At 51.8% G+C, this 16,980-nt stretch overlaps 5 protein-coding genes across 5 annotated transcripts; all 5 read right to left on the bottom strand.

Moving 5' to 3' along the window:
- BDV14DRAFT_178977 (putative MFS transporter) lies at positions 1–2,514 on the bottom strand. The gene is made up of 5 exons (XM_073769668.1): positions 1,972–2,514; positions 1,749–1,917; positions 1,549–1,702; positions 1,042–1,481; positions 1–981 (listed from the first exon to the last, which is right to left on the bottom strand). Exons 1-5 carry the CDS (start codon positions 2,164–2,166, stop codon positions 365–367), a joined length of 1,575 nt encoding a protein of 524 aa, XP_073625062.1. The 5' UTR covers positions 2,167–2,514; the 3' UTR covers positions 1–364.
- A 539-nt stretch (positions 2,515–3,053) lies between these two features.
- On the bottom strand, positions 3,054–7,081 carry BDV14DRAFT_178975 (uncharacterized protein). Its single transcript, XM_073769667.1, has 2 exons — positions 6,678–7,081; positions 3,054–6,619 (listed from the first exon to the last, which is right to left on the bottom strand). The coding sequence occupies exons 1-2, from the start codon at positions 6,909–6,911 to the stop codon at positions 3,131–3,133; spliced, it is 3,723 nt and encodes a 1,240-aa protein (XP_073625061.1). The 5' UTR covers positions 6,912–7,081; the 3' UTR covers positions 3,054–3,130.
- Positions 7,082–7,590: 509 nt separating this feature from the next.
- Positions 7,591–8,772, bottom strand: BDV14DRAFT_210731 (NADP-dependent oxidoreductase domain-containing protein; the record flags this gene model as incomplete). Its single annotated transcript, XM_073775954.1, has 2 exons — positions 8,283–8,772; positions 7,591–8,227 (listed from the first exon to the last, which is right to left on the bottom strand). The coding sequence occupies exons 1-2, from the start codon at positions 8,615–8,617 to the stop codon at positions 7,591–7,593; spliced, it is 972 nt and encodes a 323-aa protein (XP_073625060.1). The 5' UTR covers positions 8,618–8,772.
- On the bottom strand, positions 8,773–11,208 carry BDV14DRAFT_210729 (transcription factor domain-containing protein; the record flags this gene model as incomplete). Its single annotated transcript, XM_073775953.1, has 3 exons — positions 8,773–8,941; positions 8,994–11,105; positions 11,166–11,208. 3 exons carry the CDS (start codon positions 11,206–11,208, stop codon positions 8,928–8,930), a joined length of 2,169 nt encoding a protein of 722 aa, XP_073625059.1. The 3' UTR covers positions 8,773–8,927.
- Positions 11,209–13,786: 2,578 nt separating this feature from the next.
- BDV14DRAFT_178970 (putative short chain dehydrogenase) lies at positions 13,787–15,358 on the bottom strand. Its single transcript, XM_073769666.1, has 3 exons — positions 14,952–15,358; positions 14,552–14,890; positions 13,787–14,451 (listed from the first exon to the last, which is right to left on the bottom strand). The coding sequence occupies exons 1-3, from the start codon at positions 15,162–15,164 to the stop codon at positions 14,140–14,142; spliced, it is 864 nt and encodes a 287-aa protein (XP_073625058.1). The 5' UTR covers positions 15,165–15,358; the 3' UTR covers positions 13,787–14,139.
- Positions 15,359–16,980: the final 1,622 nt, after the last annotated feature.

Raw genomic sequence — 16,980 nt, 5'->3', positions numbered from 1 at the left:
CGGGGGGTGTTTTTGGGGTTCCGTGATTTGGTTTGGTTTTATCATGGGAACCTATTGAGGATGATTGAGGTTGGAGAGTTGTATATTATGATATTGTAACACAGGCCTTGGGTTCCTTTGGAGTTTTTGTTGTCTTGTTCCTTCGGGAGTTCTGAAATATATATCCGCACTTTCCTCTACACACATACCAAGAAACAATGCTAATCGTGACAAACATTTAACCTCGATACATGGAGACATCATATCCTCGTTACTAAGGGACACAATATATGATCTAGCCCATAATCATCATTCGAACCATAACCCCTCATAACCCTTCCCCTGATAAACAACACACACCACCCTTGATCACCCACTCCGCACCTCAAAGCGTATACTTAAACAACGGCGACTTATCCCCCATAGATAACAACTCATCATCCGAGTACCTCGCCCTTACCTCCCTCTCATCCATAGCCGCCTTCTTCCGATTCGCAAACACAAAGCTCAGCTCCAGCCCCAACGCAACAAGCAACGCGCTCGCCCCGAGCGCCAAACTCAACCCGAACCCCGTATAATAATACGGATTCTCCGAGTCAAGGTACATATAACTCCCAATAATCCCGCCGATATTGCCAATACAGATATTGAATGCTGTGCCGATAGCTCTCCTGCTCGATGGGGCGAGGTTATTCGCTGTCCAGGACGTTGTTGCGGGATGGATGGGGTAAATCCCGATTGTTGTCAATATGACTGCGAAGAAGGCTGGCCCGACGTTTGTGCTGAGCGCGCCGTCGAGGGAGAGGATTACCGCATAGCCGATTATGACGAAGCAGAGGGGGATCACGACGAAGGGCATGCGCCAGTAGAACCGGTCGGAGAGTTTCGAGAAGAACACTGCTGAGATCGCGCCGGCGACGTAGGGGGGGACGGTCATGAGTTGGGCGTTTGTGTCTTGGAAGCCCATGGCTTTTGTTATTGTGGGCAGGGTGAATTTTGTTCCTGGGTCGTTGATTAGTTTGAGGTTTGAGTTTGGAGAGAGAAGGGGGGCCATGTCCGTACCATAAGAACAAGCAGACTGCGCGAGCAAGATATAAGCAAGGCAGTACATGCGCCAATTCAGCATCGTCCCCTTGATATCCTTCCAGCTCGTGCGCTTCTTTTCGTCCTTGAAATGGCCGCCCTCCTTGACAAAGTGTTGGATTTCGAGGTACTTGATCTCATCAGGGTCAAGCCACTTTGTGGAGAGCTGAGGCGAGTCAATCAGGAGGAAAAAGCACAAACCGCCTAGGAAGACGGTTGCAATACCCTCAAGGATGAAGATCCAGCGCCAGCCCGCCTGGCCGCCAACACCGTCCATCTCTGCGATTCCGGCGGCGAGGAGGCCCGAGAAGGCGCCTGAGAGGGCGGAGGCACAGTAGAAGATTGCAAGGCGGGTGGAGAGTTCCTTGGGCATGTACCAGAATGTGCAGAGGTAGACGGCGCCAGGGAAGAAGCCCGCTCTGTATGCTCATTAGAAATATTATTCACTCTATCAAGAACGGAGACAAGGCGTAGGCAAGGACGTACTCGAAAACACCGAGAAGAATCCTGGTCACCATCAGTCCGGCAAAGTTCTGCGTTATGCCGGTCAAGGTCATGATGATCCCCCAGCAGGTGATGAGGATTCCGAGATAGACTGAAGGTCGCGCAAAGCGCTTCAGAAGCATGTTACTTGGGACCTCTGCTCCAGTTAGCTCCGTTCGAGGTAAACGCAATCAAGTTCTTACCCAACAGGACATATGGAACGAAGAATATTGAGAGCACAATATTCCACTTGACGCCGTCGAGGCCGAGGTCGGTGGTAAGTCCCTCAATCTTTGCATTACCGATGTTGGCTCGGTCAAGGTGCGAAATCAGGTATAAGACGGCCAGCATGGGAATCAGGCGGATGTCAATCTATCATGATGTTAGCAAGGAAAGGTGCTTTAGGTGAATGGACAAAGCTCATACCTTCCACAACATCTGCTTCCTCTTCTCAGGAGGAAAGTTCGTGTAGAACTCCGCATCCTCGACTCTGAGTCCAAGAACCTGGATATTGTCGATCGCAACAGTGTGCATCACCTTCTCAACATGATCAGGGTCGTGCATCTTCTCGTCAACAACAATGTCAGTCTCAGCGGGTCTGTTAGAGTTGGGAGCAGCCATTTCAGCACAAGAAGACAAGACAAAGAACAGCTCAACTCTGGACAGCTCTCACCACCCATACCCCAACCAACCCAGCCAGCGAGATCTCTTATATATCCCACCCGGGCAAACAAAGACCCCAGCGGAAAAGCAACGATCGCATCCATGTTCGGAGGAAACCGCAGCGCAAGGTGGCATAGGACCCTTGTAACCTGCAACTTAACGAGCGAGAAGCTCAAACCCCACAGCTGCACGAGCCAGTGCTGGACGGCATATCCGCAGCCAAGGACAGCCAAGATCATCCCCAGCTTTGCAGGACCTGGGGAACCGGAGGTGTCAGGATGCGGGGTAGGAGGTTTCTGACTCGTTGGTGGGTTGATGCGATGTCAGCTGCGCGATATTGATCGAATTACGAGAGTGACTGAGACAGAAAGTCGATTATCCGGTGTGTGGCGCCATTTCTCCGCTTCGTTTCCGGTTGATTTCCGCTAGTGACAGATAGAGCGGGAGAAGGAGTTGGCGGTGCAGGATTCATATCCGTTCGTGTTTCTGCTTTATTCCGAGGTGATGCAGCTTGTGTTTGCCGAGAGATATAGCGATCGGTCTAGCAGGATGGCTTGGTGCTCAAAACCCTTGCTTTATAGTTGGATACTGTTTATGACGACGCCAAAGCAGCAATAGCCCGCGAGGTGAGTGGATGCGAAAATCGAATAGCGAGTGACTTGAGGCTGTTTGGAGGTCATTACCTATAGTAACGATGAAGTTGGCTGGGACTCAAAGGGCCCGCGCTGGGGGAGGGATACCTATGGCACGCGTCATCTGACCCGCGCTTCCATCGATAGGTACTTACACCAAAGCTCATCATCCAGCACTACATAGCGTGTATAGTAGTAGTAAAGAACATTGCAGCGTTAACTTATCATGTCATATTAAACGAAAAAGTCTACTAGAAACAAACAACCGGAGACGCCTGAAATAAAGAAAATCAACCCAGAACGCTCCTGACAACGCTTTCCACCTCATCCAACACAACTCTCTTCTCACCCTTGGCATCAACAAGCACAACATCCCTCTCTTCCTCCGGACTCTCCAGCGCCTCAAGCTGCGACTCTACCATTCCAGAAGCCATATAATGCCCTTCTTCCTTCTCCCTAAGTACTAGTCGCTCCTTGAGGTCTGCCTCACCTTCCTTCCCAACAGACAAATGAATGAAGGTAACATTGACTGGCTCCTCCAAAAGATATGCAAGCTTGCGTAGTTCGTCGCGGTAGGATCTTCGTAGGGCGGAACAGGTAACGACTATTCCTGCTGAGGGGGTGAGAGATGATTGAAGAAGACGATCCATCACGGCGCCACGAATATGAGCGAGCCATTCCCATCGGTCTGAGTCCGAGAGCGGGATACCGGAGGCCATCTTTGCTCGGGAGACACGCGAGTGTAGATCGTCGCCCTCGATTTTCGAGATGGTGAATTCCTGCGTAAGGAAAAGCGCAGCGGTGGTTTTGCCGGAACCGCAGGGGCCCGTTAGGAAGACGACGTTCTTGGGAGAAGAGACGCTTGATGTAGGCGATGGAGACCAGGCGTGCCGGCGGAAGTATTGGATGAAGCGCGTGACGAACTCCTGCGTCAGACCGGAAGTGTTGTAGAGAGATGGGGCGGCAGATTGGCACTTCTTTGTGTCGTAGAGAAGGACGCGAGCTGGGTTGTCGTTGTCGTATTTGCTTGCGAAGAAGTTGAGGAGTTTGATGGGTGGGTTGAGTGTTGGGTCCGTGTTTGAGATGCGGAGACGAGCAAGCCATTCGCGCTTGGGAAGAACTTCGAACGACAGTCCCGCTTGCTTGAGAAGAGGGAGAAGGTCTTTTGTCCAGTGATTAAGAGCTGGGTTGGTGACATTGAGAACTTCGGCACCTGTCGATGAAAGCGTCGCTTCAATGACGCTGGACGCGATCGTGTCAACGGGCGTCCAGGAAAGAACATCGTCGAGGATAGGAAGAGCATTAATTGTCTCGGCCGTCTGGAAGATCATAGGAATGGCCTCGGTAGCATTCCAGATACCATGCTCTGTGTCTGCTACGATCTGTCCAACGCGCAATACCCGGGATACTAGATTTGTTTCATGACACGCGCGGTTGACGATATGTTCGGTTACCAGCTTCGACTGAGCATAGCCCATGGATTGAGCGTAGGCGAGGGACTCAGGAAGGGCTTCTGGCACCCAGTTCCCTGGTGTACGAGCGACTGTGCTGACAGACGAGCAGAATGAGAACTTGGCCGGTTGAGGGCCTCGCGTCTCTAGACAGAGATCTATCAGATTGCGCGTTGCAGCGATGCACGGCTGCTCAAAGCTCTCTAGAGCCCAGTTGAAGTTGACGGACCAGGCACAGTGCATCACAGCTGTAACAGAACTGACAATTTCTTCATATACTGCTTCGCTGAGACCAAGTCGGGTACTGTTTGAGAGGTCGGAAGGCAGCGCAACGATCTTGCGTTCTGCGTCGGGACTGAGGCTTGATGATAAGAAACGAGCATGCAGACTTTGTCGCACTCTGTGAAAAGCTGATAGAGGTGAGGCGGCGCGGACAAGACAGTAGACCTTCCGGACGCGCTCTGACTGAACCAGCTGGGTAACAACATGAGCACCCAGCGAGCCAGTGGCGCCAGTCACAACGACATATTCGCCGTCATCATCCCTTACAACTGGAGCATGCGCCTTGAAGTTACTGCTATACTTCTCAATGAGATCAGTCATACGTTCCTCGACTGGTCTCTGTTGCTGAGGGCTGCCACCGAGCCTCAATCGAGTGAGCTCATCAGCCATAGCCTGAATCGTCGGGTTCTCAAAGACAAAGTTCTGAGAAAGCTTCTTGCCACCGAGGTCCATTGTCTTCAGAATAACGCTTCGCAAACGCAGAGACTGGAGACTGTCGACGCCCAGGCTGAAAACATCCGTTGAATTCTGCAATGAGCCGGCATCAAGAGAAGTGATATCGAGCAAGCTGTCGCGGAGGAATGAAATAAGGTCTTCGCCTTCAAGCACCTGACTCCCGCTTGCATCTTCTTGATCATAGACCTGGCTAATCTGATCCGCAAAGTCACGGTAGAAGGCAGAGCGGATGACCGTACCTTTGTCGGTCTTGCGGTAGACTGCATCGGAAAGCAAGACGCGAATCATGTCTCGAGAGATGTATGCATACGCTGGGTTTTCAGCATTGCACTTTTCGATTGCCGGCATGACGGAATCGACGATTTCCTCGTCTGTTTCGCTGGTACCTTCAGCGCGAACCAAGAAGAGCCCAAGCCGTGGCCTGTTTGCGCCAAAGGCAACCGCTTCGCCAACATTGGGATGATTGCGTGCGACACCTTCAATCACCAACGGGTTGGCTTTCTCGCCGTTTTCCAGTACAAGTGTGTCGTCTAGACGAGCGTAGTATCGCCACGCATTTTCTGTGGTTGGGTGCTTCTCAAACAAGTCCTTCGTTGCGTATGCTCCGTCAGGTCGGTTACTCGCTACCTTTGAGGGCCAGCCCTCGAGAACGCAAAGCTCGTAAATGCCAGGCATTTGCTCCTCCCAACGGATGAAAGGAACGAGCGTCGGACCAGGTCGGACGTAGTCCCAGTCGAGATCTGATCGCTCACGGAACGATGTCATGAGCTGACCGGTCTCTGTAGTTCCATAGTGAGAAACAAGGCGGACACCGTTTTGCGCAAGTTTGTCGCCAATTGGTTTGGGGCAAGACGAGCCGCCAAACATGACGAGTTCCAATCGCGCGAGCACCTTCATACTTTCTTCTGACTCAGAGAGTAACTTCAGACCATATGGAACAGCGTAGAGGACTTCAATTTCTGGATGCTCTTGTAGTGTCGTGAGTAGATATGACCCTGTCAACGGAAGCTCCGCATTGTACATGTAGATGTGTTTCTGCGAGTGCATAGCACGAAAAAGACAGCTAATGCCATGGGCGTGATAAAGTGGCAGTGTGATGAAGCCTTTCAGACCAAAGTTGTTTGCGTAGTTCTTCAATGCTCCTGCATGTGTCTGATAGATAGGTTTCGGATGACCGGTCGAGCCAGACGAGTGGATAATCCAGGTAATATGCTTGTTCTCGACTATGCCGTCCAATTGCGCTTCTCGTAGTTTCTCGGTGGTGTTAATGTAGTCCTCCTTTGTAAGCACCGGCTGCAGCACAGCTCCAGTCCGTTGTGTCGCATTCGTCCCAACAGCTTCAAACGCAGGGTACGCGATGAGGAACGAAGCCTTGGTGGCCTCGAGAAGACTAACATACGCATCTTCCGCAATTCGCGTCGACAGAAGGAGGACCGTATGTCCCAGGCGCGAGACCGCAAGTAACGTGATCAGGTACTCAAAGTCGGATGGACCAAGTAGTCCAACGACTTGTACCGGGTCATCAGATGTTCGTCGTTGTGGGATCGTCTTGACGTATGTGATTGAAGCCGCTTCGACCAGATTGTGTAGCTATCCCAGGACGCGCATCAGCCTACCGATCTCGACGCTTGCAGACAAAGCAACTCACCTCTCGCGGCGTATAATACTTATAGTCTGTTCCTTTCGTCGGATACGCAACAATAGGCTCATCAGCCTTATCCCCCTCAGCCCTTGCCCGCAAAAGGTCATCAATAGTATAAATCGCGCTCTCGTCAACCTCCGTTACAGAAGTCGCTGGTGAAGCCTGGCTCGTCGGTGTAAGAGCCTCATTCGAGCGCTCCGATGATGGAGTCACCGGACGTAGAACAGCTGGCGATGCCATGGTGTAGGTGGTATCAATGGGCGTTTTTTCTTGAAGGAATAAGACCAAGAGACGAAGTGACTTATAAAATCAAAACCGAAAGGCGCCATCTCGGATATGCAGCGCCCCAGACGGGGTGTATCCGTTGCCATGATCCGATTATGCGAATCGTGGAGAGAAGGCCGGAAAATCGATTCCACTGCAGGAGAGAAGGAAAGTTGGAGCCTTCCAGGGAAATGCGGAGGTGGTTGCTTTTCCGCCGGTGTGGGGGCTTGACGGATTTCGAGGCGGATATCCGCAGAAAGAATCCGCCACATGAGTCTGACCCTGTACCGCAACAACCGAGGCAGCGAGCGAGTGGAGCGCTCAGGAGCTTGCTCCTATCGCTTTACTGACAGAGGCAGGTGCAGGTGCCCGCCTGGTAGCTCTTTCAATTCTCGTCGACTTTGTTGAGTATTCTGAGCGAGGAAGGCGCGACTGGGCGTAGTTTCCTGGCTAGGAGGCGATGGCGCGGCAGGTACGACCAAGAGTGCTCTTTCCTTCTACGATCCTCAAGTTACTACAGGCTACAAAGGCTGGCGCGACTCACAAGTGTCTCTCTCATAAGGAAGGTTACCTCAAGTCATGTACTGCATATCTCAAAGAATTGAGCCCTAATGTTATTCATTCTATCTTAATTCTTGTACACCTGTTTTCCTCTTTAAACAGTAAACTTGAGCTTGTTTGCAGGCCCAACTTCAACGGCAATCTTCCGTACAGCTTCCTCTCCAGCCTCCTCAAAGATATCGTAACCCCAGTTGGCAGGGAAGTTGAAACGCTTGTGGCGCCCAAGAGCATTAAGCGTGGCGAAAGCGTCATTAGGGAGGTGCTTAACCTGAAGGTTGGCTGCAATTCGCGATGGGGTGACACTCTTAGATAGAACAACTGTTCCGCGCTGCACACCCCAGCTTGCCAGGAGCGGGCCGGGGTCCATGCTCAATTGTTTCGCAACTTCGTGGACAGCGGGGTCGTCAACTGTGCGAGGGGCACCGGTCTGATTGTTTCCCAGTGGGGAATAAGCCTCGATGAGAATGTTCTTGCTTTGGCAGAACTGGAGAAGCTCCGGTTGCTGGAGGTAGGGGTGCGCTTCAATTTGGTTGGCGGCCGGGACGATGTTGACTTGGCTCAGTAGCTCCTCGAGCCGGCGAATGTTGAAGTTGGAAACACCAATTGCGCGGACCTTGTCTGTGGCTAGTAACTTTTCCATAGCCTTGTATGTTGTAACGTAGTCGATACCCGCCAGCTGGAAGACACCGTTGTCGTCGAGAGGGAACCACTTGTCACTAGGTTTGAAGGCGCTGTGTCTTATGTTAGCAGAGAGCAAATCGGCGTTGGAACTATGACAGAACTCACCAAGGCCAGTGCATGAGGTAGAGGTCAAGGTAATCTGTACCCAGGTCCTTCAATGTCTTGTCTAGGGCAGGTTCGACATCCTCCGGTGCGTGTTTGGTGTTCCAAAGCTTGCCCGTCAAGAAGATCTCTTCACGAGGCACACCTGACTTGCGAATGCCGTTGCCGACTTCGGTCTCATTGCGGTAGATAGCGGCGCAGTCGATGTGACGGTAGCCCTGCTTCAATGCGACTTCCACTGCGTTTTCCACTTCGAGCGGCTTGGCTTGCCATGTTCCGAATCCCACCGCTGGAATCTTGGCTCCGGTGTTGAGAGTGAAATGAGTCGGTAGAGACATCGCGAGTAGCTTGATCAGGCAGAGTTTGAAATTTGGGTAGTAGGTACTGTAGACGTGGGTATCTCTTGCTTTAAACTCGTGTTTATGCGATGTGTCGGAAAAGTTGTCGGAAAAGTTGGGGGCTTGATCGGCCAAAATCCGCGTTCAGACCGTGGGCTTGGATCGGTGTTGCACCGGTACACTTTCGTCATCGGTCCCCAGTCATCAGAAACTAGGCGGAGAAAGTTCATCTGGATGTCGATGATACATGTATTGTGGAATGGGCCATCCGGGCGCAAGTACCCGGACATGAACTCATTGACCCAGCCGTTTATCCCATATAGCCTGCGAATAATGTTAATGACACGTATGAAATGATTGTAGATCGAAGACCTACTTATTGGCAAGCTATCCAGCTGCGGCCAGAAATCTAGCATCATGTCCTTATCTGTCGCAAAGCTGTCGAACAAGTATTCTGTCCGGGGGTCCACAAAGAAAGGCTCAGCAGGACGAGGCATCCCAGTGAAAGAAATGTAATTGCCGTCTGGTCCAACTATGGATTCATTCGCAATGTGTTCCGTATTTCCTGTTTGACTGTAGTTTGAATTGATAGGAATTGGTTGGGCATCACGATGAGACGCATGCGGTGTGTTTGTGGTGTCAGTCGACGTCGGACGTGCAGTAGACGCTTCAGCGTACGGCGACATCAAACCTAAGCGCTCCAGCTCTCGTCGAAGGCCCTGTAGAATAGCGCTATATTTCCATGACGGGGCGTTCCGCACGGTGGCATCGGCGAGATGGTACTGTGCCGTTTCGCATAGGTGGTATAGAGTTTCTTCGTCGAGCGATGCCATGTCGGAGGACTCAGTGATACTGCTGCCAATTGGGGGGATTCGTCCCCGCCGCACCTGAATTAGGTAGATGTAGAGGATCGAAAGTGCGTTGAAGGCAATGTATTGAGAGTACCAGAATGCATGGAATAGCTGGTTCTCGCGGACAAAGGTAAGAATCATCTCTGTTGCGTCTCGGGCAGCCGTCAAGCAAGTCCCAAGGTGGTGAATATAGCTAACTTCACATTCAGGCCAGGTTTGACCATAATTGCGCAGTAGTAGGGGCCTGGTGATGAACATCAGAAGATGCAAGCGTGCCAGCTGCAGGACAGTGAGTTGACGTTGAAATACGGGAACAAGACTGCTGGGATGAATATGCCCGGACAGAAGAGGTGGTAGACCAGCGCGCCATTCTGCAACGTTCTCGCACAGTGCTCTGATAGTGTTTAGTTGATCGCGGGTTGTTATGCCAGCCACGACGTATGGCTCCTTGGCGGCTTGCGAGAGTGTGCGAGCTAATAAAGCATGGAATACGGGTGCATCCATCACGCAGTCTCGTTTTGGGGCTTGGATGCTTGTTGGCAGGAGATCAACATCATTCACTCTCGCTGGGAGGTCTTCGTCTACATCACCATCATGCCACAAACGCGGTCTTCCCAAGATGACGCTTAGGTACTTGTCCAGCGTATATGAGCCCCATAGAATCCGACGCCGACATTCTCTTTGCACTAAATCCTCCCCATTATGATCTCTCCTTGACCGCCTGCTATGTAACCCAAGCGCCATCATCAATTGAATTGCAGTGCCGAGAGTGAACCATGCTTTATTCGCGCGCGATGAGCTCAATAGGTAAAGTACCATGAGGAATCGTGCCTGCGCCGATTGGAGCGTCGGTATGCCTATCTCTTGGGACAGAAATTGTTCTGCTTTGACAAAATAAAGCTCACTAATTTTCCAGCCCGCATCGTCCGCATCAGTCATACGGCCATTGTCTCCTGAACGAAACATAGTAGCCGTGCTGAACACCATCAAGAGTATCGCATAAGACGCAGCGGATTCGACGGGCAAGGGGCTGCGACCGTCATAGTGACTGCCCTCACCGTACAGCTCATGAATAATTCCCTCGATTGTTGGTTGATGCAATGTGCGGTAGGTCGGGCAAGCAAATTCGAAGTAACGACGCGTCAGGCTTTCTGCCTCTTCTTTGGCCGGCCATTCGAAATCTGCCAACTGCACATCTGGAGGAATGCGGTCTCCAAAGTGCAATATCGAAGCCTTCGAACCACGATCTGCCTCACGCGCATTCGTCGCACCATCCGCCGGTGTAGCTGGCAGGTCTCGAACTGCCCAGCCTAGAAATGAGTGCGCGGATGTCGGACCCCAATACTGATCGGCAACGTCTGCAGGGGGCCGTTGCTCTGGTTCGTAGGGGGTCGCTGATTCACTTTCCGTATCTTGCGTAGTGTGTCGGGGTGTTGGAGTTGGTGATTCGTGCCGTGTGCGCGATGTGGACGGGGGAGGAGTCACGGCAACACCGCGATGGTAGTCTGTATTGTAGGTGCAGCTCAGCTTGCGGCGGACACATGGCCCACAAGGGATAGTTCCGGTGCAGGCCTTCTTCTTGGCTTTGCAAGCATCACAGGCCCGGGTCACCTTTCGCAATTTCCGCTGTCGCGCATCTGAAGCGGAGCGTGGTCGTGATCGTGGTGAGGACGGACTCTTCTGAGAAACCGGCCCACCAGCCCCGTCCGAGTGAAGAGAGATTCTTTCGACCGAGTCCATCGGGCAGGCTCTTATCTTCGTGAGTAATCAAGCTGAAAGTTCTTCCTTTCCTCTAGCCATCTCCCTGTTCAATTGACATCTCTATGGTGCAGGGGTTCCTTGCGGGGAGGACTTGGTTTTTGGCTTTTCCGACGCCAAGTGGCGGATATAGCCAGCGGTACGATTGGGCTTCCTCGGTAAACGGAACGGGTAAGCGGAGGTCATACTGGGAACCCGGTAGGAGGCGTGCAATTTTGCAACATGCTATTCAGGCGCGTAGCTCTCATCTTCTTCCACTTGATGATTGTTGAGGAGAGTAAAGACGCGGAGCTGCCAGAGATCCGGGGAAGACACAGCTCCATTTACGGTTTAGGCCATTCGGCACGTGACAATTACCATGCTGCCAACGCCTGGAGAAAACAAACATTAACATGTTCTGCGCAAGCTTAGAACCTTTCAGAAATTCAATGACATCATCATTATAGTTCGATATGTAAGCCTCGTCGAGCAACCTCTTTCCTGAACGCGTACCAGTCACTGGGTTAGCAGCGTACCTTCCCTGTGCGGACCGGCGGCCACCATTAAAGGACCTTCAATGGGAACAGGCAACACTCATTTTGACAGTTGTCGAGACAAAAGCAATAGCCTCGTGCTCCAAAAGTCAGAAGCCATACCCCATTCGAAGCCTTTTCATCATATCAAAACCTCTACATTCCCTCTCTACGCGAGTCCAGTTCTGGGCTGACTACGGAGTAAAGCACCCGGTAAAAGCGAGGAACCAAAGGGCATATCAAGGCACTCCTGTCTCCGAGGGCACAACAGTCCCAGGAGTGTTCTGATTGTGTGCTGGACCAGAAAGAGTCAGCACTTTGGAGTAACAATACATCTGCTACAATGAGGTATAACAGCACGCTGTATGAAGTTGGGACATCTTCGAACGACACAGTACTTGTGAGTATTATCCTAATTGTTGCACCAAGATTCCTAGTACTGCCGAGTCAACCGCGAGCAATTGGAACATGGGCAGAAGATGTTGACATGTTCTCGTCAGTGGTAGGAACCTCGGCTACATGTACAAGCAGTGAAACAATGCAGTGCCTGAAAGCTGCGCCGCAAATTTCGATACCAGTACCGACGACATCAATCCATTCAGAGCTGAGGATAAAGGCTCGGACCGTCAGCAGGCCTGATGCCCAATGCAACACCCTTACCGATCGATAAGTCGACAACGTGCGTGATAACGCAAAGACGCTCGCTTGACTCGGGAGATACAGGAGACTCGTACAAGCAATCGGAACATGAGTATCTGAGTTACCTGAAACACAAGCCTGTTGATTGGCAGGGACGTCGTACGAAGCACAATGCTTGTCTCGTTTATCCATCTATAGGATGGTGCCACAAACACATATCGGTTTCACGGACCACACGGATACTCGACCTCCAGGATCAGGGTAGCACAAATGCTCTGCGATGTAAACGTGTGCTTGAATCATGGTCGCTGAATGGTGAATGGTGAAGACGGAATATTTATCCAGTGGCAAAATATATCACCTGCAGAGAGAACTGTCCTGCGCTGCAGGCTTCGATTGACATACATATCAGACCAGTCACCGCTCATCCTCAACACTTTGTGTCACTGGGCTCTAGCCGTTATTTGATTCCTTGAACGGATGGAATTGCCTAGACGAGAACCGAAACCAAGTCACCGGTGCATATTGGTACCAGCCGGCCTCTAGTGCACTAGTGTCGATAAGTGAACATCTCTCTGACTCTGTCCAATAACTCCCCAGTGGCACATCGATCCTAACGTTGAACGGTTTGGCGTTGGCGACGTGGCTGTGGCTGACGGGAGGGAAACAGCCTCCCTATCAACCCTCGTGCGCGCGTGGTTCGCAGCTGGGTTTCAAATTAGCCTATACTACCATTTGGGCAAACCTACCGTGAAAATTAATGATACTGCAGAGGGCTTGAAACGGTAACGGGTAATCAACTGGGCCAGCGTGGCCGGTGGATTGGGCGGAAGTTTCCCCGACTTTGACCGCAGTAGACAACACCAGTGGCGGAAATCGTGAACGTGGACAGCCTAGGAGGCAAATGTTTGACTGATCGTCCTCATGACCCAAGCAGTACGCAATGTACTTTTCCGAACCAGCAACCCAGGTAGAAAGTTGGCCATGCCATGCCGCTGCCCAGGTCAAGGTCTGGTATCCCTCCGTTGATTCGAATACAGAGAACCGTTGAAGTCATCAACCGCACGCGCTCCGTCTGATCCGTGGATAACTCGGAACCGATCAGACTACCACTAGTAGTTCCCCAGAAATCAGGTGTGGTCGCGGGGAGCCTTGAACAGGTTAGAAAACCTGGAAAAGTAGGCTAAACACACAATCATTGGAGGATCAACTCACCAGTCAGAATGCGCCTTGGGCATCACCCATGAAGCCGGGTGGTGTCGGCTAATAAGAAGTGCAGACGTGGAGCCGGAAGTGATCAACGCTGTGGTGGTGGGGTCAGGTGCTGTCAGATCGGACACTAAGTGGGTGACGCTGCACACTTAGGTGAGTTTATCCTTAGTTGCTGATTCGCATGGGAAAGAAATTGGAATGAATTGAAATGTAAATACATGATTGATTGATTTAGTAACTGAGACTGAAACTGACTGGAGGTCTATGTAGCATCGATAACACCTCGCCAACACCATGGTCGCTCGCTAGATAACTCTTTTGAAATGAGTACATAGTAGGGTACATGATAAGATTAGTGAGAACAAGACAAGACAAAACATAACGAACGTGCAATCGCTTCCAGAACGCCATACAATGATCTGAGCGATTAGTCGTAGGTAAGACAAGACAAGCAGAGCAAGAAAACATAAACCATGAACGGAAATGCTCATGCGAAAACACCAGGAATCAGAGAGGGGCAGTCAGTGTTTCTTGGCAGTAACAACCGAATTTACCAAGCCGCATGCCCCCCATCAATGCGCAAATCACTCCCCGTCATAAAGGAGCTCGCGTCAGAGAGCAAGAACACCGCAGCACCGCGGTACTCCTGCGGGGAGCTCAGACGGCCGAGCATGTTATGCTTGGGCCACTCGTCGCGGCGCTCAGGGTACTGCACGAACAACTGCTCAACCATCGCGGTAACAATGTACCCCGGGGAAATGGTGTTCACGCGGATATTGTACATGCCCCACTCCGAGGCGAGGTTGCGCGCGAGCTGGATGACAGCGGCCTTGGAGGCGTTGTAGGCGGAGCAGATGAGGCCCTGCATGGAACAACTCATTAGCTATCTATCTCTCGAATGCGGGGGATTTCCCCGGGCTATGCTAATCCCGGATGGAACGGTGAAATAGTGGGAGACTTACCCGATTCGCAATAGTCCCACTCATACTAGCAATAAGCGCAATACTGCCTCCATTCCCAAAACGAATCATCTGCTTCGCGACAGCCTGAGCAGTCATCATAACGCCCGTGACGTTAACCTCGAACATCCTATTCGCGTCCTGCGACGTATACTCCAGCGCGGGCGTCTCCTGCTGGATTCCAGCGGCCGCAACAAGACCGTCTAGACGGCCCTCTGCGTTGGCGATGGCCTCGATCGTGCTGTGCAGGAGCTCGGTGTCGCGGACGTCGATCCGGCGGTAGTGGAAGTCTGTGCCGAGTTCTTCGCGCGCGCGCTTTTGGATCGTGGTGAATTCGGGACACTGTATCTTTTGTTAGTTGGGGTTCTAGTAGTAGGTAGGGGGGGCTTGGTGGGTGGCTTACAGGCTCCTCAAGACGATCAAGGGCGTAAACGCGGGCACCGGCTTCGAGAAGCGCCTCTGCTTGGGTTAGGCCTAGGCCGCGGGCTGCGCCGGAGACACAGACGACTTTTCCCGCGAGGCTGAACTCGGGCAGTTTGTTGGATGCGGTCATTTTGGGGGTTGCGTCCTGCTTGACGGGGACGATGGGGGTGGTTGTTTCGATGGAGACGGACATTTCTATCTCGGTTGTGTTGTGTTGTTGTAGGTGTGCGGGGTATAGTGTGTTATGTATGGATTGAACTGGATTAAGTCCGCTTGGGAAGAATAGAAGTATAGAAAGACAGAGGGAAGTCTGGTTCTCTTTAAGTATTGGGTTGTGTCAAAGCAATTGAGGCTTGTCTTGAGAGATGGAAGAGTGGTTGCTGGATGGGTGAGATGAAAGCCAGTCTTGGAGAGAGAGAGAGAGAATCAAGGCTTTATACCCTTCAGGTTTTCACGATGGTCAAGGTCATGGGAGCTCATGTGAGCAGATTGAGAATAACAAAGCAGAAGAGCCGTTTGGTCTGGACCGGGGAATGACAGATTCGGTTCCACTGGAGGTCACTCGACCAGCTTGCAGGTTCATGTACCTTACTGGGGTACTCTAACCTTGGCCGTTTTTATTTTATTTTTATCTTATTTCCGGTGTTGATTTTCTACCTGGTGTCTAATGAGAGAGTACTAACTTGGTGTGTAGCAGGTAGTACTAAGTGCTCCAAAGAAGAATTACAACAAAAACAGCTCAAGAAAGAATACGTCCCCAAAGCCCATTCAACAGCATAATATCCAAGTGTACTCAATGAACTCACAATTTCTCATTTCCATCCAAATGCCAGGAGGGAACTCTCTTCTATCGCAAAGGGAGAAGAGGTCAGTCAGGTGATGGAAAGTGGCGTTCCCCGGATACCCCAAAGCGGACATACCGGCCCGACTGCAGCCAACAACGGGGGCCAAACCTGGATTCCTGGAGATCGTGCGCCCTATTTGGGAGAAACATCTGGTCACCTGGCCAGCCCAGACACTTCTCGAAGCTCGCTAGAGGCCTTCGACGAGTGTTCCATGTCCGGGGAGCCCGGTTGAGGCTGGGTTAAGATCATCGACATCGCTTCGCACCGGAGTTTCTTCTGGCTGTGGCAAAATGTCAGTAGTCGATGCGCCAGTCTTTGGTCTTTAGATTTGATCGCTTGTCTACGGAGTACTTTCATGTCAATGCCATTGACGTTCAACACCCCACAACGTACCCAGAATCAAACAGCCAACGGACCAACTCCGGGGATATGGGTCTAGTCCAGCCTGGCAGATCCCGTTTCGGTAGTCCGTGCTCAAGCCCAACGAAGTTGCTGTAGTGGAATCGAACAGGATCGCATTGGGATTCCCAGTCTTCAGGTCACCCGACAAGCTTATCGTCCTAGCGCTCCCCGCTATTGGTCAATTGCGCTTGCTAAATTATATTTTCCTGAACCCCTGGGCTTCGGCTCCAGCTTGCATTGGGTCTCGTTCCAGACCTCCCGTCGACTTGACTAGGTTCCTCCTCTGGCTGTCGCATTCGCATTCGCAGGCTGTGTTGGCAGAGCCGAGATCGTTACGAGCAGGGTTGAAGAAGTCATTCCTCCTGCGGACTTGCACTGTGCATGATTCATGATTCGAGAGTTTTTCTACTCGTACGCCAGCGTAGCACCTCGCTGTTGTAACACTCGAGGCCGCGTAGCCCTAGCCGAGGCCGTCGGGCCATCCGCAAGGGTACCCCAACTTTCGACCTGTTTTCAAGCCACTTTCAACTTACTATCAGATTCAGATCCCATCGCGTGACTCTGGCCGCGAGACGAGGTTTAGGATCCATTTACATTACCCTTCAACAATTGATAACCCGACCCCCCGGATACTTTCTCCCCGGCCCGTGGAGATGGATGGGACCTGGAATGGAATACTCCTTTCGGCCCCGGCCGGATTTAGGCTGCGCCTCTGCACCTGGAATCTGACCCCGTGAGCACCTTGACTGAGGTTTCCCCCTG

This window comes from Aspergillus stella-maris (genome assembly GCF_047715825.1).
Source record: "Aspergillus stella-maris strain CBS 113639 unplaced genomic scaffold BDV14scaffold_55, whole genome shotgun sequence".
NCBI lineage: Eukaryota > Fungi > Ascomycota > Eurotiomycetes > Eurotiales > Aspergillaceae > Aspergillus > Aspergillus stella-maris.
The sequence above is the reverse complement of the archived record's forward strand: the minus strand, read 5'-3'. Positions and strand labels throughout refer to the sequence as shown.

What these genes read in the sequence shown, in the direction of transcription:
- BDV14DRAFT_178977 (XM_073769668.1), bottom strand. Translation starts at nt 2,166, where the DNA reads ATGGCTGCTCCCAACTCTAACAGACCCGCTGAGACTGACATTGTTGTT. An exon ending in ATTCTTCTCGGTGTTTTCGA is followed by an intron (nt 1,482 to 1,548) that starts GTACGTCCTTGC and finishes ATGAGCATACAG; the next exon opens with AGCGGGCTTCTTCCCTGGCG. An exon ending in GCAGTCTGCTTGTTCTTATG is followed by an intron (nt 982 to 1,041) that starts GTACGGACATGG and finishes TCAACGACCCAG; the next exon opens with GAACAAAATTCACCCTGCCC.
- BDV14DRAFT_178975 (XM_073769667.1), bottom strand. Translation starts at nt 6,911, where the DNA reads ATGGCATCGCCAGCTGTTCTACGTCCGGTGACTCCATCATCGGAGCGC. An exon ending in AGTATTATACGCCGCGAGAG is followed by an intron (nt 6,620 to 6,677) that starts GTGAGTTGCTTT and finishes GTCCTGGGATAG; the next exon opens with CTACACAATCTGGTCGAAGC.
- BDV14DRAFT_178970 (XM_073769666.1), bottom strand. Translation starts at nt 15,164, where the DNA reads ATGTCCGTCTCCATCGAAACAACCACCCCCATCGTCCCCGTCAAGCAG. An exon ending in TTGATCGTCTTGAGGAGCCT is followed by an intron (nt 14,891 to 14,951) that starts GTAAGCCACCCA and finishes CAAAAGATACAG; the next exon opens with TGTCCCGAATTCACCACGAT. An exon ending in GTGGGACTATTGCGAATCGG is followed by an intron (nt 14,452 to 14,551) that starts GTAAGTCTCCCA and finishes TGTTCCATGCAG; the next exon opens with GGCCTCATCTGCTCCGCCTA.